Source organism: Cervus canadensis, chromosome 3 (assembly GCF_019320065.1).
Source record: "Cervus canadensis isolate Bull #8, Minnesota chromosome 3, ASM1932006v1, whole genome shotgun sequence".
Classification (NCBI taxonomy): Eukaryota; Metazoa; Chordata; class Mammalia; order Artiodactyla; family Cervidae; genus Cervus; species Cervus canadensis.
In genome coordinates this window covers 10,849,455-10,876,272 of record NC_057388.1, presented here as the reverse complement: position 1 = coordinate 10,876,272, position 26,818 = coordinate 10,849,455, and the positions used below count along the sequence as shown (strand labels likewise).

At 36.3% G+C, this 26,818-nt stretch overlaps 1 protein-coding gene across 5 annotated transcripts in view; it reads left to right on the top strand.

Moving 5' to 3' along the window:
• Nucleotides 1-26,551, top strand: part of SGCE (sarcoglycan epsilon) — a 71,407-nt gene extending 44,856 nt beyond the window's left edge. For 2 of the 5 annotated variants that reach the window (XM_043462624.1, XM_043462627.1), the window contains 7 exons: nt 7,091-7,253; nt 9,611-9,822; nt 10,759-10,785; nt 11,515-11,703; nt 22,960-23,003; nt 23,877-23,911; nt 26,034-26,551. In XM_043462624.1, coding sequence (XP_043318559.1) covers nt 7,091-7,253; nt 9,611-9,822; nt 10,759-10,785; nt 11,515-11,703; nt 22,960-23,003; nt 23,877-23,911; nt 26,034-26,084 — 721 coding nt within the window. In that variant the 3' untranslated portion in view covers nt 26,085-26,551. Of the gene's footprint in view, nt 1-7,090; nt 7,254-9,610; nt 9,823-10,758; nt 10,786-11,514; nt 11,708-22,959; nt 23,004-23,876; nt 23,912-26,033 lie in introns of those variants that run through there. The other 3 variants (XM_043462626.1, XM_043462628.1, XM_043462629.1) reach the window with 2 other exon arrangements.
• The last annotated feature ends 267 nt before the right edge of the window (nt 26,552-26,818 follow it).

The following is a 26,818-nucleotide window of genomic DNA, read 5'->3' as shown; positions in this document are numbered from 1 at the left end:
CAGAGAATCCTAGTTTATTCTCTAGACAATGTCACGGAGTGCGCCCTCTAATTAATTGTCTGCTTTTTGCCCTGGAAAGGGCTCAGAGAGAAGTCACACTTGGAGAAGAAAATGTAAGTCAGAGGCTGCCAAAGACTCATCTGATGCAAGGCCGTGGTCCTGGGCCAGTCTGTAGTGCTCAATCAGTCCTCATCTTTGGTGGTTTGTGAGATAGTCTTTTATTCTTAAATAATGTGCCTCCTGTATTTTTGATGCAACTATTCTTTCTTTTATGGAATGATGATAAGAGTTGGAATTTTTGAGCTTTTAATAATAAAATTGGAAGCCAATATAAGCCCATTTTTATAAATATAAAAATATGTCAATTAAAAAAATCCATGCAACTCTGTATCTATATATCTATAACTATATGTCTTTAGTTTCTGTTCTTCTAAGTTCTAGGCATAGATTGATTTTTTTTTCTTCCATTGTTTAGCATTTAGTAAATTTTTTTTATAGGGGAATAATGTATTACTCTCTAGGGTATAGTGATTTAAAGAGTACAGTTGAAACATATACATTACCATATGTAAAATAGGCAGCCAGTGGGAATTTGCTGTCTGATGCAGGGAACTCAAAACCAGTGCTCTGTGACAAGCTAGAGGGATGGGATGGCTGATTCATGTTGATGTATGGCAGAAACCATCACTAGATTATAAAGTAATTATCCTCCAATTAAAAATACAATTAAATTTAAAAAATAAAGAGTACAGTCTATGCTCACATCTCTTAGGAACCAGAAAGTAATCAGATAACTAGAAGACAGTGTTGTATGTGTCGTAGTTAAGGTATTCATGGGGATGACTCCTCCCCCACTTCTGGTCCATGTCAGAGGGTTCATAGAGGTGATGAGGTTTAAAATATGAGTGCAAATTAGCCATCCTAAAGGAAACCAGTCCTGAATGTTCGTTGAAAGGACTGATGCTGAAGGTGAAACTCCAATACTTTGGCCACCTGATGTGGAGAACTGACTCATTTGAAAAGACCCTGATGCTGGGAAAGATTGAAGGCAGGAGGAGAAGGGGAAGACAGAGGATGAGATGGTTGGGTGGCATCACCGACTCAATGGACATGAGTTTGAGTAAGTTCTGGGAGTTTATGATGGACAGGGAGGCCTGGCGTGCTGCAGTCCATGGGGTCGCCGAGAGTCAGACATGACTGAGCGACTGAGCTGAACTGAAATGAACAAATTAGCCAGCTCAAAAAATGATAAAGGGAGAATTTGGGCAGAGGGAGTAGCTTGAACAAGAGCCATCAGGTAGGAAGAAGCCCGGTGGATTTGGAAAGCTGCTTTGTGTGTGCAAATGGGGGACAGGGACCAACAAGTAACAAGGACCAAAAAGGCAAAGACCAGGCCATGTGAAGACCTCATACTCCAGGAAGAATTGTTTGAATTTGATCTCGTGTAGCACTAGGGACCTTGCAAACAATCATGTATGTTAACATTTTCATTTTAGCAAGTTAGCCTGCTGAGCCCCACTGCACTGCACGAGCTAGAAGAGTAGATGGAACCCAAATGCCTCCTTTCTTGAAGCAAGAAAGTCCTCCCATAGAATCCCCCAGAAAGGTCTGAGTCTTGGGTGCCAGTTGATAAGATCATTCTTCCCTTCTTCAGTAAAGAGGAGTAACAAACAGTAGTAGAAGTAGAGTCTAGAAATGACCTTTATTTTTTTTATTTTTTATTTTTTTTTAATTTTTTTATTAGTTGGAGGCTAATTACTTCACAACATTTCAGTGGGTTTTGTCATACATTGATATGAATCAGCCATAGATTTACACTTATTCCACCTTTATTTTTTATTCTGAATTAGATGCTTTATTTAGTCTTACGTCTTCTTTGTTTTTCATCTTATTTTTTAATTGATTGATATGTACAGAACAGAGGAGTGGGGTCAAGGACAGAGGCAAGAATCAAAATGCATTTTAAGAGCTCAGGAGTTCCCAGGCAGCATGTAACGTACCTGGACACTTTCTCCTCTAAACCATCCTCTGTCTCTTATGTACATAAAATCGTGAATAAAATACATTCATCACTTGGACGACTAAGTGAAAAATATAATCATTGGATCTGTTTATCCGACTATTGCTGGAAAAACAGGAGAGTTTTGACATAATATTTTTTACCTGTAACATGGTTCTCCACTTTGTATGTGTAAAGACCATAGTAAATGGGTTTTACCTCAAGAGAAATTGACTTGTTCAAATTGGAAGAAAAAAATTCTTCACAGGAGCAAGTTTTATTTAGACTACTCAATTCCTAAGATTATGAGTCACCGTGTTTTGTTAACATTTGCTTGAGAGCCTTGTACTTGATAATACACTGCCGTGCCATCTGTTTACATATGTTTGAAAGTTTGAAAGCATGGCTAAGATCATAAATGTAAAGATCATCCTCATTTCTCTTCATAAACATTTTGAATTTCTGCTTATTAAAAAGCTAGCCTGTCAAAATAGCTGTAAATCAAAAACTGCATATCAAAGATCTAGGAAAAGAGCAGATTATGAAAAATTTATTTCAGCATGTATAGCATGAAATTATAATTATTATACATGGCCTCATACAAATTTATCTTTTAAAAAGCCAAGATGTTAAAACTTACTGGCTGTACAAAAAAAAACCAATAAATACCTATTTTTTAACCCAAAAGTCTAATCCAGTATCTACTTCTCTTGAGTAGTCTGTTTGCAATTTTTAAATTAACATGTTTATTTTTCCAGTTTTGTTATAATTGATGATATAACATTGGATAAATTTAAGGTGCATAGCATGAAGATTTGGTATAAGTATATGTTATGAAGTGATCACCACAATAACTTCAGATAACATCCATTACCTCACAATTAGTTTTTATTTTCTTGTGATGAGAACTTGTAAGAACTACTTTCTTACTTTCAAATATACAAATGCTTCTATGTCTAAACCGGTATCATCCATGCTACAAGTAGACTCCCTGAGGACAGGGGGAGAGACTGAATTCCAGGCGAATAGTCAAGGGGCTGTTGCTTCACTCCCTGTGGCTAGAACTGGGATGTTGGCTGCGGGAAGGAGCAGGGTGGACAGGTGTGTGTGAGAGTCTTTCAGGGTAAATGTCAGAGACAGATGATAGGGAAAAGGACAGGAGTCAGTGATGCTGGGGCTTGAGCACCTGCCCTTGCCAATCACTGAGAGAGAAGATGGAAGGGGCAACAGGTGGAGGTGGGATGGGGTGATGATGAGCTCAGTTCGGAACATAGTAAGTTTGTGAAGCTGCTGGATCATCCAAGTGGAGATGAAAGTAATTTGGCAGTATGTGTCAACTGTCATAAAAATGTTTCCACTTCTAGGCATCTCTTTTAAGATAGTAATGTTAAAGAATGTGCACAGAGATCATCTTTACAGTATTATTTATAACATCAAAACGTTAGAAGAAACTTATGTGGCCAACTCTGAAATAATTATGAATAAACCATGTGCACTTAAAAATTATATTCCTATAAAAAAAGTAATTACAAAGACTATAAAATATGGAAAATGCTTATGAGGAAAATGCTTATGATGCATTAAATGAAAAAGTGGGATACAAAATTATATTTTGAAGATGATTGCAATTAGGTTAAAATATATGCACTTGAAAAGTATTCTGCAAGGTACATTGGAAAATGAAAATCATGATCTTGGTAATAGAAATTAATTGTTTTTATATCCCAAGTTTTATGTAATGTTTTTATATTGCTTTTATAATTTGAGGGAAAAAAATAAAACACTTCAGAGCACCCAAAACTTATGCTTATGCCTATTTATGTTATCTTGAAGTGAATTAATTTAAAATCTTACTAATTATAAATGCAAATCAATGTTATGTAAAAGCAAGATGACTTTTAACAATTTTTGAAATATTTAATTTCTGTATTTACAAATATATTTCACAGTTATCAAGGAAAAATATGGTCTTTGCAAGGCAGTTAATAAGGGGATAGAAATTGGCTTTATATGAAGCTTAAAAGTAACAAGTTGTTCTAAATGGAATATATTTCTCTCTTAAAATTTTTATTGCAGAGTAGTTGATTTACAATGTTGTATTAGTTTCAAGTATGCAGCAAAGTGAATCAGTTATACATATATGTATATCTGCTCTTTTTCAGATTCTTGTTCTACATAGGTCATTACAGAGTATTAAGTAGAGTGTCCTGTTCTATGCAGTAGATCCTTATTTGTTATCTATTTTTTATGTAGTAATGTGTATATGTCAATTCCAATCTCCCAGTTTATGCCTTCTCCCACCCTCCACCCTTTACCTTCCCACCAGTAACTATGAGTTTGTTTTCTACATCTGTAACTTTATTTCTGTTTTATTAGTAAGTTTATCTGTACTATTTTTTAGAGTCTGTTATAAGTGATACCATATGATGTTCGTCTTTCTCTGTCTGACTTCAGTCAAGTTTGACGATCTCTAGGGCCACCCATGCTGCAGCAGATATTATTTTGTTCTTTTTTATGAAGGAGCAATATTCCTGTAAATGGAATGTATTTCTACTCACTAATCATGTGAATTCTTTACCAGTGGTTTCTTACATCTACTTTTTCTGAACTCTTTCTGAAATTTTTAACTTAACATAAAGTGCAACCAGCTGAATCTGTGTAATTGTGCTCTGGGACACAGCTGTTAATTAAGGGTGTGGCTTCATAGTAACTTTGAATTTTTGTGCCATGCTTTTATTTCACTTCATTAAAAAACAGCTTTATTGAGATATATTTTACATATTATACAATTCACCTATTTAAAGTATATATAACTCAGTGTATTTTAGTTTATTAACAAAGTACAATTATTACCACAGTCAGTTTTAGAGCATTTTTATCCTTCTAACACTCCCTTCTCACACCCATTAGCAGTCACCACCACTACAACCCCTGACTCTAGGCAACCGCAATTTACTTACTTGCTGTCTCTATGAATTTGGCTATTCTGGACATTTCATATCAATGGAATCATACAATATGCGGTCCTTTGGGACCAAAGTCTTTCACTTAGCATATTGTTTTCAAGGGTCATCCATGTTGTAGTATGTACAGTACTTCATTGCTTTTTATGGCTGAGTAATATTATATGGATATTTTACTTTTTATCCATTTGATGGTTGATGAGTACTTGAATTTTTTCTACTTATTGACTATTATGAAGAATGTTGCTATGAACTTTTATGTACAAGGTTTTTGATAGATGTATTTAAATTTCTCTTAGGGTATGTACTTAGGAATGAAATGGCTACATCATATAGTAACTCTGTATTTAATCTTTTGAGGAACTGCCAGGGTGTTTTCCAAAGTGGTTGCACCATTTTACATTCCCACCAGTAGAGTAGAAGAGCTCTAACTTCTCTACATCCTGGGCAGCACTTCCTGTTGTCTGTATTTTTCATTATAGCCATTCTAATGGATGTAAAGTGGTATCTCATTGTGGTTTTGATGTCTCTTTTGCTGATGATAATGATGTTGAACATTGTTTCATGCACTTATTGGACATTTGTATATCTTCTTTGGAGACATATATATTCAGATCCTTTGTCATTTTAAAATTGGGTTATTTGTCATTTTGTTATGGAGTTGTTAGAGTCTTCTATATGTTATAGGTGTAAGTCCTTTATTAGATGTATGATTTGTAAATATTTTCTTTCATTCTGTGGGTTGCCTTTTCACTTTTTTGATGATGCCCTTTGAAGCACAAAGTTTTAAATTTTGATAAAATACAGTTTATTTTTTTCCTGTGGTTGCTGGAACTTTCTGTGTCATAACTAAGAAACTACTGTCTAATCCAAGGCCATTAAAATTTGTTCCTGCTTTCTTCTCAGAGTTTAATTGTTTTGGCCCTTACATTAAGCTTTTGATTTTTTTTTTTTTTGAGTCAGTTTTTTATATGGTGTGAGGTAGGGGTCCAGTTTATTGCTTTTGCATGTCGATATCCAGCTGTTCTAAAGTACCATTGTAAAGACTGTTCTTTCCCTCGTTGAATTGTCTTGGCACCCGTGACAAAATCAATTTGCTAAAGATTTTATTTTTGGACTCTGAATTCTAGTCCATTGATTTACGTGCCAAGCCTTATGATAGTACCACATTCTCCTTATTCCTATTGCTTTGTAGTAAGTTTTGAAGTTGGTAATTGTGGGTCTTCCAACTGTGTTTTTCTTTTTTCAAGAATTTTGTGTGGGTCACTTGAATTTTCATATGAATTTTAGGATCAGTTTGTCAATTTCTGTAAAAAAGATGGCAGGAATTTTGATGGGTTTATTCCATTTATAAATAATTATGGCACTGTCATTAAGAAAAGAAATAGTATTTATTTAGAATAATTTTCTGGTTTTCCCTTTTCTTTTGAAAAGACCTTTGAAATTCCTAGCTGCTCAAGCTGCTCCAAGATTAAACACTATTATCTCTGTCTTCTCTTTTATTATGAAACTCTTATTAGTCAATTGAGTTCCCCTAGTTGCCAAGATACATATCAAGAAAATAAATTTTGTTTGCCTAATTTGTGTTTACCAAACAGTAGTTTTTTGTCTTACATTAGCTTCTTAGATAAAGATTTAGAGACCTTGTATGAGGAACCTAAGCAGGGGGTCTGTGCAGTAGAAAAGCCTGAAACTGTTAGAAAGAATAGATCTGCCTGCAGTTCCACACCTCAGGATATAGTCTCACAATCTTATTAAAATGAAATTAGATGAAGAATTATTACTGATAATTATCTTAGTGATAATATTATTTAAACAATTTAAGAATATTTTGAATGGAGTCTATCAAACCTAATCAAATATGATACAGGGTGAAAAAATTTTTAGAAAGTAACAGAGTCAAGAGAGTGTCTGTACACCAAAGCACCCAGTAAATATTGGTTGAATAAAGGAAAGAATGAAAAGAAGCCCCTACATGAATCACTGCTTTTAAAGCCCAGGCCCCTACCTTAGGGATGATTCTAGATAATCCCTCAATTCAAAAGGATAAATCCTGCTTTCAGGGTAGATTTATTTCAGTGTTTCCAATTTTCTTAAAGGATAACCCGAGAGTTTCACATTTTTGCAGCGTTTATGTCATGGTTGGTGCCGACGTCCCATTTTCTTCTTGTTTACGAGAAGTTGAAAATCCACAGAATCAATTGAGATGCAGTCAAGAAATGGAGCCTGTAATAACATGTGACAAAAAATTCCGTACTCAATTTTACATTGACTGGTGCAAAATCTCATTGGTGAGTTTCTATTTTGTTTTTACAACTGTAACTAGAAGTGATGTGGCCGAAGATAGCATTTGACTAAAACCTGAACTGCTTTTAGGAACATATCCCGGGTTTCCTTTGTTAACTGCAGTTGACTTCCCTTGACTTTTAAGGGTTTGGTGAGACCGTTGACAGTGCATGCATTTAAGAAATTGTATCTCCACTTTTGTACTCAGTCTACTCTTGATTACTTGCTGGGGCCGGATTAGCTTGGCAGGTGGTCTGAACGATCCCCCGGACATCCAGGTGGCTACTAAGTCAAGTTTTGGAGTCAGTGTAACATGGACAGGAAGCCTCAAATATGCTGCCTTGTCCCACTTTGGAAGGCAAGACTGGAGTGCAATGATAAATCTGAAAATAAAGCAAAATTGTGCTATGATTCGGTGTCCTGGAAACTCATTGTCGGGAAAGATCAAGGAATAAAAGGAAAAGAAGAGGAAAGTTAGAATCTTACCCAGAGCCCCTTAAATATTAATTTTTTTTTCCGAATCATTTTTTTTTCTGAATCATTTTTTATTTAGCATGCTCAAAGACTTAGGAACATATGAGTAAGATTTCATATGTATGTCAGATACATATGATATTGTACATATAATTTCTGTTATATTTTTGATCCTCCTTTCTGGAAGTTAGTTTACTTCTCTAGTGACCATTAGATTTAACTTCAGTCCACTCTTAATGATTGGTGGTGAGTTAGGTCTAAGTTTAAAGTTGACATCTGAACAAAGTTATTGACACATAAACACAACTGTCACTTGATGTCTTAGAAAACCAGCTGCAGGCGCCTTTCCCAGACGCAGGGCGCGAGAACACCCTGCTCACACTGAAGCACTTAGCACCCGTGGCCCTACGCCCCAGACTCCTCTTTCCAGGTCACATGTGCCTTAGGAAAATAATGCTCTTTCTCAGTTTTCTCAAATTCAGTAGAAGTATTCAGATGCTGTGTGGTTTATGTGTTCTATTCGATGAATGTTGAATTTACAAAGCTCAATATTTTGGCCATGTGCTAATCATAGAAGGGCACAACAGATGGAGTGGCTACAGTCGTACCTTAAATAGATGCCTCTCACCAGAGCAGTAGACAGACAGCCCTGGTGATGCCGTTTTACCTGTACTTGAGCTGTACACTGTTCATGTTTAGGAAAATTATCTAATTTCTAAAGGTTTAAAAGTGACATGCTTTGAAGACTGCATTTTCTGTGGCGAGACTGCATAAAAAGAAAGGTTGGGAATTTTTGTTTTTTCCTTTTGCATGTATGTATGTATAGGTTACATCTTACCACAGAAGATTTCAGGATGCTTACATAAGAGTCAGATAATAAGCATAATAGAGCAAATATAAAAGAACTGGAAAATCAGGACCTGCACTTTACCAAAACATAAAGCCTAAGGTCAAGTTTGATAATAAGCCTCCTAATGTCCCTGGTAAAATGAGGAAGTTAATTTGTTATTTAGTTCTCATTCTTAAAGGAGGCAGAGCATCAATTCCTTGGCAGAAGATAAAGTTTTTATTAGCACTGTATCGTTAGCAAAATTCTTCAAGTGGTGTTTAAGGGCGAGAATAATACTGAAAAATGCTGCAGATAATTCTCCCAACATTTTTTAGGGCAGGGGACAAATGTAGTAACACATTTCCCATGGCTATTTTATTGTGTCCTTCAGTAAAACCCTTAGCATAATTAAATGCAGCTCAGTGAAAGCAATTCAATTAATGTAGAGGTAAATTAGTATAGTACAAATGTTGTACATTTTTTGAGCCTGGGATAGAATTTAATGAAGCGATAGCATTGAATGTTCCTTAAACTATTTTTAAGGAAAATAGTTTATTTTTCCTAAAAATGACTTCTGTCTGCTGGATGGCAGAGAATCAAAGTTGTAGGCATTTAGAAACCGTCTCTCTCCCTCTTTTTTTTCTCTTTTACTAACCTTAGAAACCATACCTGCATGCTGGTTATCAGTCAGTTGATGGTTTGTTGACGTCTGCACTAGAGATTTGTCACTAGGAAACAAGAAGTATGCATAGTCATGTGGAGGATTTTTGCTTTGGGGGAAGTAAAGTGAAAAAGGACAGTCATACATGTGTACACATTTTTTGTGTACGTATATATGTATGTATATATGTTGTCAGAAGGACCTAGAAAGACCAATATCAACTTTTAACTTGTTACTTTCATTCATTACTTTTTCCTAGTTCCCATAAATAATTGCAAGTTCAAGGTGATAAAGTAATTAGGAAAGGTTGCTTTTTAGAAATTAGTCTGTCTAGATCTTAAGCTGTCATAATATTTGCAACTATTAATTTCATGTATAATTATCTTCTTTTGTATCAGGTTGATAAAACAAAGCAAGTGTCCACCTATCAGGAAGTGATTCGTGGAGAAGGGATTTTGCCTGATGGTGGAGAGTACAAACCCCCTTCTGATTCTTTGAAAAGCAGAGACTATTACACGGATTTCCTAATTACACTGGCTGTGCCCTCGGCAGTAGCATTGGTCCTTTTTCTAATACTTGCTTATATCATGTGCTGCCGACGGGAAGGAGTGTGAGTACTTTAAAACACTAATAAAAAATTATAGAACTTCTAAGATAATATATAAGATTCCATTAAAACCCAAGTTTCATTTAGTTCATAAAACACCTTATAAATGAAATTATGTTCAAGTCAAACTACAGTACTTTATTCCTTTCAAATGAATTAAAATAGTTTTGAGTCTAGTAAACTAGAGGTTGTAATTATTATATTCAAAAATGATTAAGGCTAAATGTAAACTCATACTGCCAAAACAGTCCCAAGGATAATTGAGGCTAGGTATTTTGGTTATACAAGCCGTCCTGTGTAAGCAGAGACTGCAGAACCTATTGTCATGGTAATTGAACTTTAAATAAATTGTCTCAGCCTCAGTTTGATCAGAAATGATGGTCAGGTTTCTTCTTGCAATTTTTCTGGATGTCAGTCAGGGCAGTACAACCTAAATGTTTAAAAGTACATATGTAGATATATATAAATCTAGGAGTAAATTAATGAGAATAAAATGATAATTTGAGTCTTTACTCATGAATATGAGTCTTTACTTCATGAATAGTTAGTGCTTTCAGGACATCTGTGTCAATTAAAATAATCTCCCGAGATTATCTGGAAGTCAGGGTGACAAAGCAAATGATAAAATATTAATAAAGCAGCAAGTAACAAATTCTTCCATTTTTTCATGTAGCCTGATTTCATTATGTCATAGAATTTATTTCCAAGAGCTTGATGCTTAATCTCCATTTTTTCCCATTTTTTCCTGTGTTTCTCATCAGTATTCCATTTCTGTATGTGTACTCATCCAAGTATAAACCTGGTGGCAAATGGTGCCTGGTTGCACTTAATAGTAACAATGTCAGCATTTCCACCTCATGCGAGATCCATGAGCATATAGTCTTAATGTTCCAAATTTCAATGCTATTATTTAATTCATAAATTTTGTTTTGTTTCTAGGGAAAAGAGAAACATGCAAACACCAGAGTAAGTGTCTTCTTTCCTGTTATTTTCTTTGTCATTTCTTTTTCACGCCTCAGTTGCTCATCACGTGCCATACATCTGTGTCATGCTTTTTTTTCATTCATCATCTTTCATAGTTAATTTCATAAATGTGAAAGCTGCTTTCTAAACAGAAATTTAGGAGGGGTAGAGAATAAAAAGGGTGTGAAAACTAAGATGATATAGGTAAAAATTAAACCTGAACTATTTCAGATTCAGAATATTAACTTGCCATTTATATGATGTGATTTCCCAATCTGCATTTCTATAAACCAGAGAACAGATGAACAGACCTTTCATACACGTATTCCTGACTCTACAGTAATAACCTACCATAAAATGAAACTTATGTGAGTATGTATAAATGCCCCATCAGAAGCAACAGTATAAAAGCTATGGTAGTTTTGTCTTAATCATAGAGATTAAATAGAAGAGTAGTTTGCTACCTAGGGCTGTAATATTAACACAGTGCTTTATAGCTTAGTTTAACGAGAAATAACGTTTATTTAAAAGTTACTTTCTAATTCTCAGTTTTGTTATGTTAAAAGTATGTGAAACTTATCTTTTCCTGAAATAACTTGTAGAATGCCCAAAGTGCAATAATGTCGTCTTATTTTAAAATATATATGTATTTTGTAACTTTTTTCAAACTGATAATCTGTGGAGCTAATGTGTGATTTTAAATCTGTGTTGTCTTATTTCTTTTTGACCTAGCATCCAACTGGTCCATCATAGTGCTATTCAGAAATCTACCAAAGAACTCCGTGACATGTCCAAGAATAGAGAGATAGCATGGCCCCTGTCCACGCTTCCTGTATTTCATCCTGTGACTGGGGAAATCATACCCCCCCTACACACAGACAGTTATGAGAGCACCAACATGCCACTGATGCAGACACAGCAGTAAGTGTTGCTTGGAACCGTCATTGTTAATGCGTGAATGTATCCGCTTAATGTCTTTCAAGACAGAGCTCTTCATTATGGTTGCATTTGTTTATTTGTTTGTTTATAACTGGAGGAGAAAACTACCCAAAGAACACTGATAGTGTCGATCCTAACCCCACGGCAAATGCATAAAATTACTTTGAGGAAATATTTTTTTTCCTTCACTAATCTAAACAAGATGACGTTCACCTTAACGTTAGCACAATGAATGAACTCACATATGCTTGCTCAAAGATGAGTTAATTGTGAAAAGAGAGGCATTTCCTAAAGCATAGCAAATTGATTATTTTTTAAAGCTATGATTAGAATTATTTGGTTCTGTTAACCTGTTTTTTAATGTTATTACCAGAGAGCTATTTAATCTAAATTTTTTGCCTCAGAGTTTTTAAGGTTTTACTTATTTATTTATTTTTAATGATTTGCTTCTATATCAAAATGAGTAGTTCCAATTTTGGCTGTAAAGACACTTTATTAGTACAGACCTTCTCTGTTGTGCTAGAAGGACTGTGGTCAGAAAGCTTGGAGGAGGCCTTTGTAGGGGGTAAGTGTAGAGAAAATTAGTTGAGGAGATTGCCCAGTTGTTCTTGAGAACCCGTTACATATCTAGAACCTCCGTTTTAGTGTAAAGAAATTGTAGGTGAAAGTGTCATTTATTTCGAAGAACATGACTCTTACTTTTTTAAACATATGTTAAAATGGGTTAAATTCAGTTTCCCTAAGGAAGTCACAGTTTGCTTTTGAGAGTCTTCTCTTTTTCAATTGACTTTTATAGATAGAATGAATATATCTATCCCTCCCACCCCCAGCACACAGACATACATACATACAGAGATACTCACACATAAATGTTAGGATATGATATAAAAGTAACCTCTTACTCATTAGAGGTTTATTTAGACAGCATATTGGGTACATTTTTACTTTGCAAATGCTTGTTTTACAGCCATGTAAATGACATGTGGTAATTTGAAGATTAAATAGTAATTAAAATAGTGAGTAGTATAGACAGACTATAAATTTGTCCAAAAGACTTTGACAATCTAAAAGTATTATGAAAGTATGCCTAGCTAGCTCAGTCAGCAGAGCATGAAACTCTTAAAAGCATTATGAATATTTTCCTGAAGTCCTCTAGCAGTATGCCCTTATTGTTGAATAGGCCAAGGTATATATTTGTGTGTACGTGTGTGTGTGTGGGTGGGTGTAAGTAACTGATTCAATCTTTTAGCAGTAGGGAAAATGGCATATATTTAAAAGTTCGAGTTTTGGAAACCATATTCTATTAAGGATATAAATGTTAAAGTTTCACAAAATCGAGTTGTACTGAATGGAACTGATGGATTTTTATGTCCTCGAATGGTTAGTGGGGTCACTGTGAAACCTCTTTGCCAGGATTATTAGGAACCATTGAGAAAAATTAGGAAATTCAAGAATGTTGGATATTACAGTACTCAAGAATATTTTAATAGTTCACAATTTTGCAATCTCTCCTGTCTTTCTTAGATGAAAATTATGAACAGCTTTATCATTCATTTGCAAACTGAAAAGAATTGAAGAATTCTTTAAAGTTTCTATTTCTCACATCCTTTCCCTAAGAATGCTAGTAAAATGTCAATACCTGTTCTTCAAAGGTTGATGATATATATCTTCAAAAAAGAAACAGTCAAGTAAATTTGAGAAACAGAACTTTTTGTTTTTTGGTTTAAACTGGGGGAGTCCTCAGAGCCTTGAGCATGTTGATATGCCCTGTGAATCCATGGGAAAAGGTCAGAAGAGAGCTATCTAAAGAAAGAAGTTTGGGAATCTTCTACTGACAAAATAACAAATGCTGTCAAATTTTAGAAGAGGAGAATATTCATTATAATGAATAAGGGAAATGGAGTATGATTTTACAAAAAGTCAGTAAAACTTTAAGGGAGGATAAAAGGCTGGGTCATTTGTTAGGTGTGCTTTGTAACTATATATGTTGAGAATAAGGATAACTCCTTAAGCTTTATTTTGATTCTCTGTGATTAGGATTTGGCAATGTTGCTACTAATATCCAAGCAAAATAAAATTTCCTATCTAGTTTATAACTAAATGTATATTCCTGGTCCTTCCATAACCCCATCAAGACTGTCATTATGTTGATCAGATCTCTCTGCAAATGCGATAGATTATTTTATTGAACTTACAACAATTTGACCATACATGTATTTTTAAGTCCAGAAAACCTTTATATTATTCAGATTTCTGCTAATGGAAAAAGTCCATTAACTAGCACTTCTATATAAATAGGGTACATAGATAATTGATGATGTTCACAATGATTATTCTGAGGCATTGTAAGATCATCAAGTGCGTCTGACTCATCAGAGGAAAATTAAATTACATTCGATGTAGTTTCAGTGTTGAGTGTATATTATCTTTCTTTTATTCTTGGAAATGGATAATATGTGCATGGTCTCTATGGTAACTCTCTATAAGCCAGAATATGTGATTAACCTCATTTTCCAACCATGCCAGAAAATAGGGAATTTATTGTATCAGGTTCATCACAATTGTCCTTTACGCGAATTCAGCCTTTGCTCCTAACCTGTTTTTGAAGGTTTGTTTCAGCTCAGGTACACACATATATAAATATTGTGGTCATTTGGATCAAACTGAATTCTCAGTGTTAAAATGAGATATTATATTTGATGAGGCATTACAGAACTTGATAACCAGGTATATCCTTGGATAGAGCTGCCTGGTATTTATTAAACTCCTTCTAAAAGGGCGTGAGTTTCATCTTCACAGAGGCATGCTAACTTCACTGAATTTATTGTTCTAATGTGGATAGCTACATCATTTTGTATTTATCCTTCCAATTTGACATCAGAAATATTTAGGCATAAGATAGGGTTGCAAGTTTATCTTGACTTCTAAGCAAGGCTTAAAAGTTGAGCTTAAAGCTCAACATTCAGAAAACTAAGATCATGGCATCCAGTCCCATCACTTCATGGCAGATAGATGGGGAAACAGTGGAAATAGTGGCTGACTTTATTTTTCTGGGCTCCAAAATCACTGCAGATGGAGATTGCAGCCATGAAATTAAAAGACGCTTACTCCTTGGAAGGAAAGTTATGACCAACCTAGATAGCATATTAAAAAGCAGAGACATTATTTTGCCAATAAAGGTCCGTCTAGTCAAGGCTATGTTTTTCCAGTGGTCATGTATGGATATGAGAGTTGGACTATAAAGAAAGCTGAGCACCGAAGAATTGATGCTTTTGAACTGTGGTGTTGGAGAAGACTCTTGAGAGTCCCTTGGACTGCAAAATCCAACCAGTCCATCCTAAAGGAGATCAGTCCTGGGTGTTCATTGGAAGAACTGATATTGAAGCTGAAACTCCAATACTTTGGCCACCTGATGTGAAGAGCTGACTCATTGGGAAAGACCCTGATGCTGGGAAAGATTGAGGGCAGGAGGAGAAGGGGACGATAGAGGATGAGATGGTTGAATGGCATCATCGGCTTGATGGACATGGGTTTGGGTGGACTCTGGCAGTTGGTGATGGACAGGGAGGCCTGGCGTGCTGCGGTTCATGGGGTCACAAAGAGTCGGACACGACTGAGCGACTGAACTGAACTGAAGCAAGGCTCAAGAACATCCAAAGCTTTTCTTCAGAGCTGCATAGAAACCTGTTTGGGTCTTTTAAACAAGTCAATCTGATGTATAGCAAACCTTGTAACTGTGCAGTCTAGGGAACGCTGTGTAATGGGAGGCTGCCACAGTTATTTATCAATTACACAACCTTCTTTTTGGTAGAATGCTTCATATGACTCCAGACTGGCCCCTTAAATTAGATAGTAAAATATGTTTAATCATTTGCAGATAATAAAATTGAGATATGGATAAGAGACTTTAAATTAGGTCAAAACCAGGATTAGATTATTTACCAGTCTTGATATCAAGTCAGCGATAGATACTGTGATCATTGACCTCTAGGATTTCTGATTCAGGCTACAGGCAAGGTGACTGAACAGATAGTAGAAAGGGTAACTGGAGCAGGTCCGGAGACAGGGCACTTGCTAGACAGGAAGTTATTTTCTGTTGATTCTCCTTTTCAGATTAGAGAGACAGCACAGGCAGGTTTAAAATTATTACATGTATAGAAATATAAAGCACATTTATTTGCTGTTTGCTAATGTGTTTATTGTTTGTGTGTGTGCTTAGCTGTGTCTGACTCTTTTGCAACCCCATGGGCTGTAGCCCACCATACTTCTCTGTTCATGGAATTTTCCAGACAAGAAATACTGGAGTGGTTTGCCATTTCCTTCTCCAGGGGATCTTCCCGACCCAGGGATCAAACCCACATCTTTTGTGTCTCCTCCATTGGCAGGCAGACTCTTCACCACGTGCACCACCTAGGAAGCCCCAATGTCTTTATTGTTCAATAAACTTTAATTCTGGAATGATTTAAAAGGTACAGAAAAGTTGCAAAGATAATACAGAGTTCACAGAGATACCCCACCAAAGTTCTCCCATTGTTAACATCTTATTGCCCCATAATACATTGGTCACAACTAAGAAACCAACATCGCGTGTGTGCTATGTTGCTTCAGTCATGTCCACCTCTTTGCACATCTTTATAGCCCGCCAGTCTCCTCTGTCCAAAGAATTCTCCAGGCAAGAATACTGGAGTGGGTTGTCATGCCCTCCTCCAGGGGGTCTTCCTGACCCAGGGATTGAACTTGCATCTCCTATGTATCCTCCATCGGCAGTCAGATTCTTTACCACCACCACCAACTGGGAAGCCCAAGAAACCAACATTTCTGTTTTACTATTAACCAGACTTCAGACTGTTTCTGCCCACCACCCCCCAGCACCACCCCCCCAGATTTCACTAGTTTTTCCCTCAATGAGGTTTTTCTTCTCCAAATTCTGTCTAGGACACAATAATCGGCATATCTCTTTAGTCTCTTCTGCTCTAGGCAGTGTCTTAGACCTTCCTGGTTTCTCATGACCGTGACAGTCTTGAGGCACACTAGCCAGGTCTTCTGTAAGACGTCCCCCATCCTGAAGTACAGTCAGACTCCGTACATCTGTGCTTAATTGCTTATCTTTGTAGCTTGGTGAGTATGTGACCGTAGCAGTTCCCTGACTTATTACAATTTATTGCTAGAAAGCACACTCTCAAGTAATTCTTAAAAGTCAATTTGCTTTTGGGACTTCCCTGGTGGTCCATGGTTAAGACTCCCCCTTCCAGTGCAAGGGGTGCAGGTTTGATCCCTGGTTGGGAAGCTAAGATCCCACATGCCTCTTGGCCAAACAACCAAAGCATAGAACAGAAGCAATGTTGTGGCAAATTCAATAAAGACTTTAAGAATTGTCCACATCAAAAAAAAAAAAATCTTAAAAAAACAGTAAATCCTCTTTGCCCAAAGAATCATTGCTGTGATTCGATGTTATGTTTCTTACCAAAGATGTAGTATCAAAAATATAATATAGTTTTAACTGATGTGTGAAGAAGCTGCCTGCCAATGCAGGAGATGTAAGAGACGCAGGTTGGATCCCTGGGTCAGGAAGAGCCCCTGGAGGAGGGCATGGCAACCCACTCCAGTATTCTCGCCTGGAGAATTCCACGGACAGAGGAGCCTGGCAGGCTACATATAGTACATAGGGTTGCTAAGAGTCAGACACGACTGACGTGACTTAGCACACATGATGTATCTCCAAGATAAGCTTTTATATTATTTTAAATTATGAGCTTCCCTGGTGACTCAGATGATAAAGGATCTGCCTGAAATTCAGGAGACCCGCTTTCGATCCCTAGGTCAGGAAGATCCCCTGGAGAAGGGCATGGCAACCCACCCCAGTATTCTTGCCTGGGAAACCCCGTGGACAGAAGAGCCTGGCAGGCTACAGTCCATGGGGATCGCAAAGAGTCAGACATGACTGAGCGACCAACACACAGTAATTTAAATTAAGAAAGTCAAATTCCAAGGCATAGAATTTTAGGCCCTAAAAGGCCTATTGAGAGATAATCTAGCCTGGTTATTCCCAAACCAAGTTTCAGGCCACACTCCCCTGTGAGGCTTTAACGATACAGATCCCAGGGTCCTGCCTCTAGGGTGTATTATGGTGGAGCCAGAAAAATAAAATTGGGAATCCCAGCTTTTAAATATTTAAAGAGCCTCCATTTTAGGATTCAGGTTTTCTGGTATTTCTGCTAGGGGTGGTGGGAGGGGGAACAGTTTCTCCTTATTCCCCTTGAGGGGTCTGTGCAAAAGAAAATGGGGCAGTCTCGAGTGCTGGGCTTCGTGAGTTTATTATGCCCATCAGCCTCTATACTTTTACACTCCCTTAAATTGCTGAAGGGGATGGTGTGGAGAAGTGAGAGGTGAGTGATGACTAGAAAATGATGTCTTAATGGGACAGAGAAATGGTAAACCTTGAAAGGATAAAAACCACCCAGGAAACTGCACTCACTTCTCAATTTTATGGAAAGCATTGACTGGAGGCTCCCCAGTATTCAAATTTCTAAAAAATGATTTATTCTTAAATTTAATATATTGTGTGGTCTTTTTTGGGGTAGATCTGCCTCCTCATTATCCTTTTCTAATACCAACATCAACATCAATTGATTTTTCCTGCATGGGAGGCATCTTCAATGAGGAGTTTATGTAAGGAATGATAAGGGAAGGTACCCAAACATTTTCCAGGAAGGTTTTACTTGGCTGTACCAAAATTTTCCTTATTCATTATGCTAAACATAACACTTAATCCAGGGTGATTGAGTCTCCCTCAAAACAGGAAGTAGATTCTGTTTAATCTTTTACAAATTAACAGTATAAAAGTAGAATTAAGTCTTCTAATTATAGATATTTATTAACTAATCATTTTGCTTTTACCTAAAGTATTTTTCCATTTGTCTTCCCTTGGGTAATAGTGAGAACCAACTTCATGGTAAAATTCCATAAATAAAAAATTAGGTTTCAATAAAAGTTATTATCAGTTGAAGAGACTTTCTGGAGATGAAGATAATAATTCTTTGTTGACAAGAAGTGTCAAGCAGCCAAGGATATGTCAGAGTCATTGACTTTTTAAAAAATTCAGCAAGGATACACTAAATGCGATAAGTATATCTCTCTGATGGATTTTGGTTCTAGTGATTTGGACTCCATTTTAAAGTTGTGTTAGACTTGTATAAAAGCTTTATAAAAGTAGGAGGGAAAAACCTAAAATAAACTAATATCTCCTTTCTTCTTTATATTGCATGTATATTCTACATTGATTTTAACTAAAATTAGATCTTGAAATTTAAAATTGTGGTGATGTTTCCAATTTCTTTGTGTCCATCCGTCCTTCTTTGAGCCAAATAATGACTTGATTCCTTAGTAAAAGTAGTCATAGGACCCAAATCAGCATTTCTGTAGAAAAGAATTTGTAGAAAATTTAAGGTTTGGTAATACCAGTTTTTGTTGATAATTGAGACATCCCCAAAAGATGTTGCTATTTCGTATTGTTGAGTGAATCCATACTAATTCACAAGAGAAGTGTTTTGTGTTCCTGTAACTAAACTAATGTCACTTGTTTTCAACGCTGGCACAGATTCTGTAGCTTTTATAGAAATCACTTAACCTTTCTTTGCTCTGGGTCTTCAAGCAAGTGGGAATATAATGAGTTGATAATCATCAGCCTTACTCATAGGATAACTCTACGGGGTATCCAAGAACATCAAATTACCTTAAAATGGTTATACAAATAATAAATGATTGTGTACTCCCCCCAACTCACTTATTTGTTAATTTGCAAGTTATTACCTTTGCTATCTTAAAGGATAGAGTTTGTGCAATAGCTAATTTACATAATTTTCTATTTAAATGCCTGTAATTAATGATAGCAAATATAGACAATAATTAATGCTAATAATTCAGAGAATTACAGTTTTTGTAAATCTTTTCTCTACAGAATTCAGTTTACCCATAATAATCTTTCTGTTAGTCCTTTAAGAACTTCATTATTCTAAATAGTCTTATGACTTTATAAAGGTCCTTTCTTTGAAGGATTATAGGACTTCTCTTTGAAGTCAGACCCCACTTTCCTGTCTAATTGCCTTTAGCAACCTGCTTTCACCAAAGATGAAAACGTTTCCATTTTCTTACTGCATTCTCTGCTCAGCTGTAGCAAAGTCAGTAGTGGGCATTTTTTCAGTATGCCCGAAACAGCACTCTTATGAGGCACCTCCCTTCAGCCTTTAAATAAAATATGTACTTCAAATATGCCCATCATAGGTATATTCACACTCAGAGGCTCACATGTAGCCACAAGTTTGGACAACCTCAAAATCAGTTATGTGCATACACCTTGGAGACGGAGGGTGTTTATCCTCCACACGTTTTTTGTTGAGCACCTTTTTTGTACACACTCTGCTTATATATATGCAACTCATGTAAGTTTCCGTTGGAGTTGCAAGGAGCATATGGACATCGTTAACCAATTGGGACCCACTCTGCAGATACTTTCAAATCTCTAAACCAATGTAGCACACACAATTGCTCGTACTTCTCTGAATTTTTTGCTTATTTGTGTGTGGCACTTTCTCAACTAACCAGTTCTCTTCAAACCTAACCAAGCCCATTGCTATTTAGAAAGTTGTAGCAGAAGAGGGGGGAGAAAAATGATGGCTAGAGAAGAAATTACAGGGCATAGGTTGACTCTGATCTATGGTTTGAAAACTGTGTTCCACAGAAGGGTGAGGGGGCTGGCCAATGAGTGGGGTAGGAGTTGGGGGCAGCTACTTCATTCACAGCTTGAGTTTTGAGTTTGGTTATTTTTATCTAGGGTTTTTGAGAGACTTTTTTTGTCCTATATGGTGTCTCTGTTTTGTCAAAATGTATTGATGAAATCCATCAATAGGCTAAATAGAGCTAGAGATGATAGGAAATGAGAAAAAGTGTGTGTGTGTGTGTGTGTGTGTGAGGTATATTGTATTTGTTTCTAATGTAGAATAGACCCAAAGTTAGTTGTACCTGAGATGTTAAAACAGAACTCTTGTTTCCCCTTGAAGGGGCAAATATCCCCTTCCCAAATACCAATGAAATTGCATTTTTGACTTTGGTAGTAAAGATGTTGTTTTTCCCTCTTTAAATCTATAACTTAATGTCCTTTCCGTAATTTGTAAATTCATCTTTTTACTTTTGTGATCAAAAGCACTATAAATACCTTGTGTGAAGTACTGAAAGAATAAACAAAGGGAAAGACTCCCTGAGACCTCACAAGGATAAATAGGGCTGATAGGTAATAGCAAAAAAAAGAATGTGAGTATTGAGATGAATTATAAAGTAACTTCTTCAAACTGAATTAAATTTGATTTTATTTCCTTAACCATATCTTTTAAATAGAACTGAAATTTAAAAAAAAAAATCACTTGAAGTCATTAACATTCCTATGGATTAGCTTAAGAGTTTAAACAGTGTTTAACTAGCATGTACTGTTTTCCAGTTTAGGTCCTTGTATTTGGAGCATAATATTTGCCTGGCTGAAATGATTCAGATCAGTGGTTTTCAAACTCTGTTTCTTGGAGATTTCTTTAAAATGCCTTAGGGGCCAGCATGAGATGCAAAGAAAACAAAGGAGGCGGCATTCCTGGCTCCCTTGTTTCAACCCAGGCAACCTCACATTTATCTCTTTTGTACATCAAGAGTTCTGCTTAGGATTTCAATTAAAAGGAATTCCATTCCTGAAGAGAAACAAAAAAACCTTGAAAATCCCTGGCTTAGATCAAGCCCTACTCTGTTGCAAGATTGACTCCTAGAATTTCTTCTACACAGAATCTAAATTGTACATTGTTGTAAACTAGTTTTCATATCAAAATATGAAAATGAGTGGGTGAATGTGTGTCAGTGAACATGTACATTATGTGAATCTTTTTAAGTATCTTCATCTTTGTATGTGTTCATTCAAATGTTGTATGCTTACTGCTAGCTATATACAAAATAGGAACATTCTCATTGTAAGGCACTTTGGGGCAATTAAATATTAAGTGAGGAGAAATACAATGACAGTCAGCATGTGTATGCTTTCATGAATGGTAACCTAATTGGGGAAGGAATTCTTGGAGAGGAAAGAGGCATAGAAGAGGTGGTACTTGAGATGTTACTTTATAAATTAAAAGTAATAAGTTAAATATTTTAATTAACATTCCTTGTGGGACACTTTAAATTATGGGAGTAACAAAAGGCCAGTCTAACAAATTTTGGGTTGAGTTTGCAAGGGTAAATGCGGGCTAGTTGGCAGCAAGAGATAATAGAGGCCATGGTGGTGGTGGTTCCATTTCAAGCGGTGCAGGGAGGGCTCCATATAGGAACTAGATATATTGAGTTGGACTTCTATACCACACTAAGAAACTTGAAACTTAGTTCACAGGTAGGTGTAAGCAAATAATGATATGTGTTCATTTGAATGACATAGTCAGATTGGTGCCTTGGAAGATCATCTGACTGCAATGTGCACATAAGGAAGCAAGAATGCGAATGAGGAAACAATTCAGACCAGTTGCAAAGATCCAAATGAGAAATGGTGATGGCTTCCACCAAGGCAGCAGTAGAGATGGAGAAGATGTGAACAGATTCGCAGGAGACCAAGGGGACTCATGAAGGGTTCCCAAGCGTTTGGGTGTGGGAACTGAATGACAGTCAGTGAGGACTTCTGTACTTTTGACTTGTCCAGTTGGTGGATAGCCAGTGTCATTTCCTGGGAGTTGGATGGAGGAGCATGGATTTGGCACAGTGATGGAAGATGGTGATACATGTTGTTCTGTGAGTGTGTACATGTGATCTAGACCTGGATCTGAAAGTGTACAGGCTATAGGCACACGGCCAGGAGCCCCTGCATTCACATGTTTATCTACCACTTCCTAGCTATGTAGCCTTGGACCTCTAAGCCTATTTCCTCATCTGTAAGTTGGGAAAAATAATATTGATACCTACCTCCTTATGTTCTTGCGAGATAGAGTTTAATAGGTAGTAGAAGCTCCTTGAATCTTATCAAATATTGTTATTACTTATCTTCCTCAGACCTCAGTTTCCTCATCCATAAACTTGTGAGGGTTGGGGGACCATGTTTGTGCTGGATTAGATGATTTCTGGGGTCCTTTCTAGCTGTAAAGTTTTTCATTCTAATGTGTCTGCTCTCTGTTTACATGTGTGTGAATAAAAATAGTTTTACTAAAAAATGTTAATCATTTCTAGGAACTTGCCACATCAGACTCAAATTCCCCAACAGCAGACCACAGGTGAGTACTAAAAGTAGTAAGTTGATGTTTATTAATGAAGGTAATAGATTAAAAGATTGTTTTAGTAGTAGATGATTTATGAAGCTTTAGCTTTACCAAGTAAGACAAAACAGTTGTGTCATTCTTTAATCAGAGTTAGAACCTCAGAATAATAGCTTAGATTATTGCATAGATTGGCATCAGAGTGATAAACATAGAGTAAATGATCTTAAAGCAAAAGCATCCATGGAGGTCCTGTCTAATTAAGGAAGACTGAATAAAATCCCCTTCCTTCAGCGAAGCTCCCTATTCTTCCCCTTGGTATGAAAGATTCTTAGCTTGGATGCTTCCAGGATTTGTCTCAGTAAGTGAGCAGCTTGAAACTGACTCTTACAAAAGAAAACCATTGTGACTAATCACTGAGGCTTCAGGGGGATAAAGGAGAAATGGTTGGCCTGGTTTTAATGCAGCTTTAAAAAGCTGTTATAACATGACCAATAACAAGATGGCGGACAATTCTCCCTGGACTATTCTGTTTCCCTAAGACTTGCTTTCTTTAAGTTTATTTCTTTCAAGTGTCCCTAAAAATTTTCCACAGCCAATTATTTCATTCATCTCTGTACCAAGTAGATAACTTATTCATGATTGTCTTCTAATTAGTGGTTGATTCCTAGTTCTAATTGCCAAGCAACCAGTAATGCCTTTGTAGCTCTTTTGGAAAAGCAAGAGAAGTTTTAAAACTGTAAGTTGGATGTGGAATTCTGAGTATGAATAGTGGTATTGTGGTGGGGAAGCTATTAAGTAAGTCTCATTAAAACTTTAGACACATATAGAAAATCTGCATATTTTCATTCAAAAAATTATCTTCTCTATTAATGCTTTCGGGAATTTAAGGAGATTTTCGTTTGACAACTTTTCAAAGATTTGAGGCAAGTATAATGAAGTTGTTCATCAGATGTTAAGCATGAGATAACGTTTATACGAATTTCCCCCACAATTTTGATTGCTTTGTTTTAATTAAATGTTAACATGTTTCAACAAGACTGTTCAATATATTGATGCAGTGATTCTACCATGTGAGCATTCAGGTGATTGATGAAGGAACAAACTGCTATAAATGTGTGTTGTCTAAAGAGCAAAGAAATAAATGACTCCTTACTACCACTAATTTCATGACTTTTTTTTTTCAAGAGATAAAATTTTAAAAGGGTATTTCTACAATGGAAATGCTAGAACTTCTTCCTCATTAACCTCAGGCTTCGATCTCTCCTAAGATGTCTTTCCTCTGTTTCTTAATTATTTCAGACAAGGAATGAAGGAAGACCATATCTACAAAAATAGTAGATAATTCTTTTGAATATATAAAAAAAAAATCTCAATTTTACTTCTCTCCCCTTCCATTGGGGGAAATAAGGAAACCTAAGTATATGATGTTAGAGAGATTTATTTAATAGTCATATAAAATGGCAACCCACTCCAGTACTCTTGCCTAGAAAATCCCATGGACGGAGGAGCCTAGTGCAGGCTACTGTCCATGGGGTTGCAAAGAGTCGGACACGACTGAGCGACTTCACTTCTTCATAAATTTTGAGCAAGTAGACTTGTTAGCTTGCTACATTTTAGTAATAGGCACTGTTTCCAAATAAAAAGACAGATTATGCCTGAGCAAGTGTTATAAGAGCCAATGAGTTTCCCTAGGGGGATTTTAGGTTGTTCAGCCTAATTTTCTAAGTTACTTTTCTAAAACAGGTTTTGGGAAACAAGCATTTTGCTTGAGTCAGGAAAGCTTTCATCTCCTTTTTAGTTAACACTACAGCCTATCACCTTCTTGTTTTCTTATATTTTTCTGTAATTTGGGGTATATTATTGCACCATCTCTTCTTGGTTATTTTCGACTTGTTCTCGTTTTCAGTGAGTCCCCAAAGTACCTAAATGCTAAAGGGAGAGAAACCACCCTAGCATCTTTTATAATTATGATAGATTGTTGTGTTTCTTCCTCTGATAAATGTAACACCAAATAGACTTGTGACTCCTGGAGAGAAGAGCTCAATGGGCACGTTACACTCCTTATTCCCTTTCTATTCATTTGAATGAGAAAATAGTTTGTTTCTCAATTTTATTCCATTCTGTGTGCACATGCATAGATTCAGTGCTGTGGATTTTTCAATATTTTCATGGGCACAACTTTTCTGTCCCTCCATCCTGGTTATCTTAGTATCACAAGGAGGCAACAGCATTAGTGCAGGGTTTACATAATTTGCTTTTTGCAAGTACCTCAAAGCCTTGTGTTGGTATCACAGTTTTCTTTATGAAGGTAACTTAAGTACAGAGTTTGTCGCTTGGATATCAAAGTATTTTATTTGAGCTTCCTTTATGGAATTTGCCAATGGAGAGTGTATTTTTAAGTTTGTTTTCTTTAGTTAGTTGTTTTCTCTTAAAAGATCATCAGAACTTTAAGAAATGAACTAACTGCTGGGGTTGTAATCCTGAACTTAAGCGCTAGCTCAGATAATAGAGCAATTAAGAGCGGACAGTAGTACTGCCATTTAGATCAGGCCCAAGCCAGCAGTTCCAATGTCCCTTCAGGTTCTCTCACTTTCTCTGTCCTTCCTACCCACATGATTTTTTCTAAAGAGCCGTAACGATGCAGTCAAGCATCCCACAGTCAAAACTCATTCTTTTTGTTTAATATGGGAGGAATTTTCAGACCATACCTTTTGAGAAATATAAAACATTATAACTTTGACCCAAGAGTGAAAGTCGCTCAGTCGTGTCCGACTCTCTGCGACCCCAGGGACTATATAGTCCATGGAATTCTCTAGGCCAGAATACTGGAGTGGGTAGCCTTTTCCTTCTCCAGGAAGGAGAGGACTAATTTAGATTTTCCTGTTTTTTTTTTGTTGTTGTTGTTGAAAACCAAATGCAAAGAAATAATGCAATATAATTATGTTAAGAAGATAGAAAATTACGCCTTGCCATAATTTGTTTTGCTCAAAGTCTAAAAGTTGTCCATGTCTAACTCACACTCATATTCATTCTTACACATTGCAGGTAAATGGTATTCCTGAAGAAAGAAAACTAACCGAAGCAATGAATTTGTAATCAGACAATATAGCATTTTTGCTTTGCGTGCATGAGTGCTCAGTCACTCAGTTGTGTCCAACTCTTTGGGACCCCATGGACTGTAGTCCACCAGGCTCCTCTGTCCATAGGATTTTCCAGGCAAGAATACTAGAGTGGGTTGCCATGCCCTCCTCCAGGGAATCTTCCCAACCCAGGAATTGAACCCACATCTCCTGCATTGCAAGTGGATTCTTTACTACGTAAGCCACCTGGGAAGTCTTAATATAGCACTTTTATTTTTTTTCTCTCTTCCAATAATGCATGAGCTTTTCTGACATATGGTATGCATGTTGACAGTATTAAGTATATACCAAATAATATACAGTATAACATTCATTTTACTAATTTTTTTTGTACTTAAGGCATTTTTGACAATTTGTAAAACATTGATGACTTTATATTTGTTACAATAAAAAGTGACCTTTAAAATAAATATTATTAATGAAGCCTGATGTCTGGCGAGATTTACTTCAGAAACTATTTGATTGCCGCCTGTACAGTGGGAATCTTTCATTGCTAGGGACAGGTTCACCTATTTATTCTTTATTTAATGAGGTTTTTATTAAGCACTTCTTGTAATATATAAATGTATGCTTCTGTGTTCCAAGTGAGTAACACGTTTACTTAAATACCTTTGTGGCCTGTAAAGCTTGTTCTTTTATAAACTACTTCTTGGAGTGTTTTAGAGTAAATGTGGTTCTTTCGATCTGACA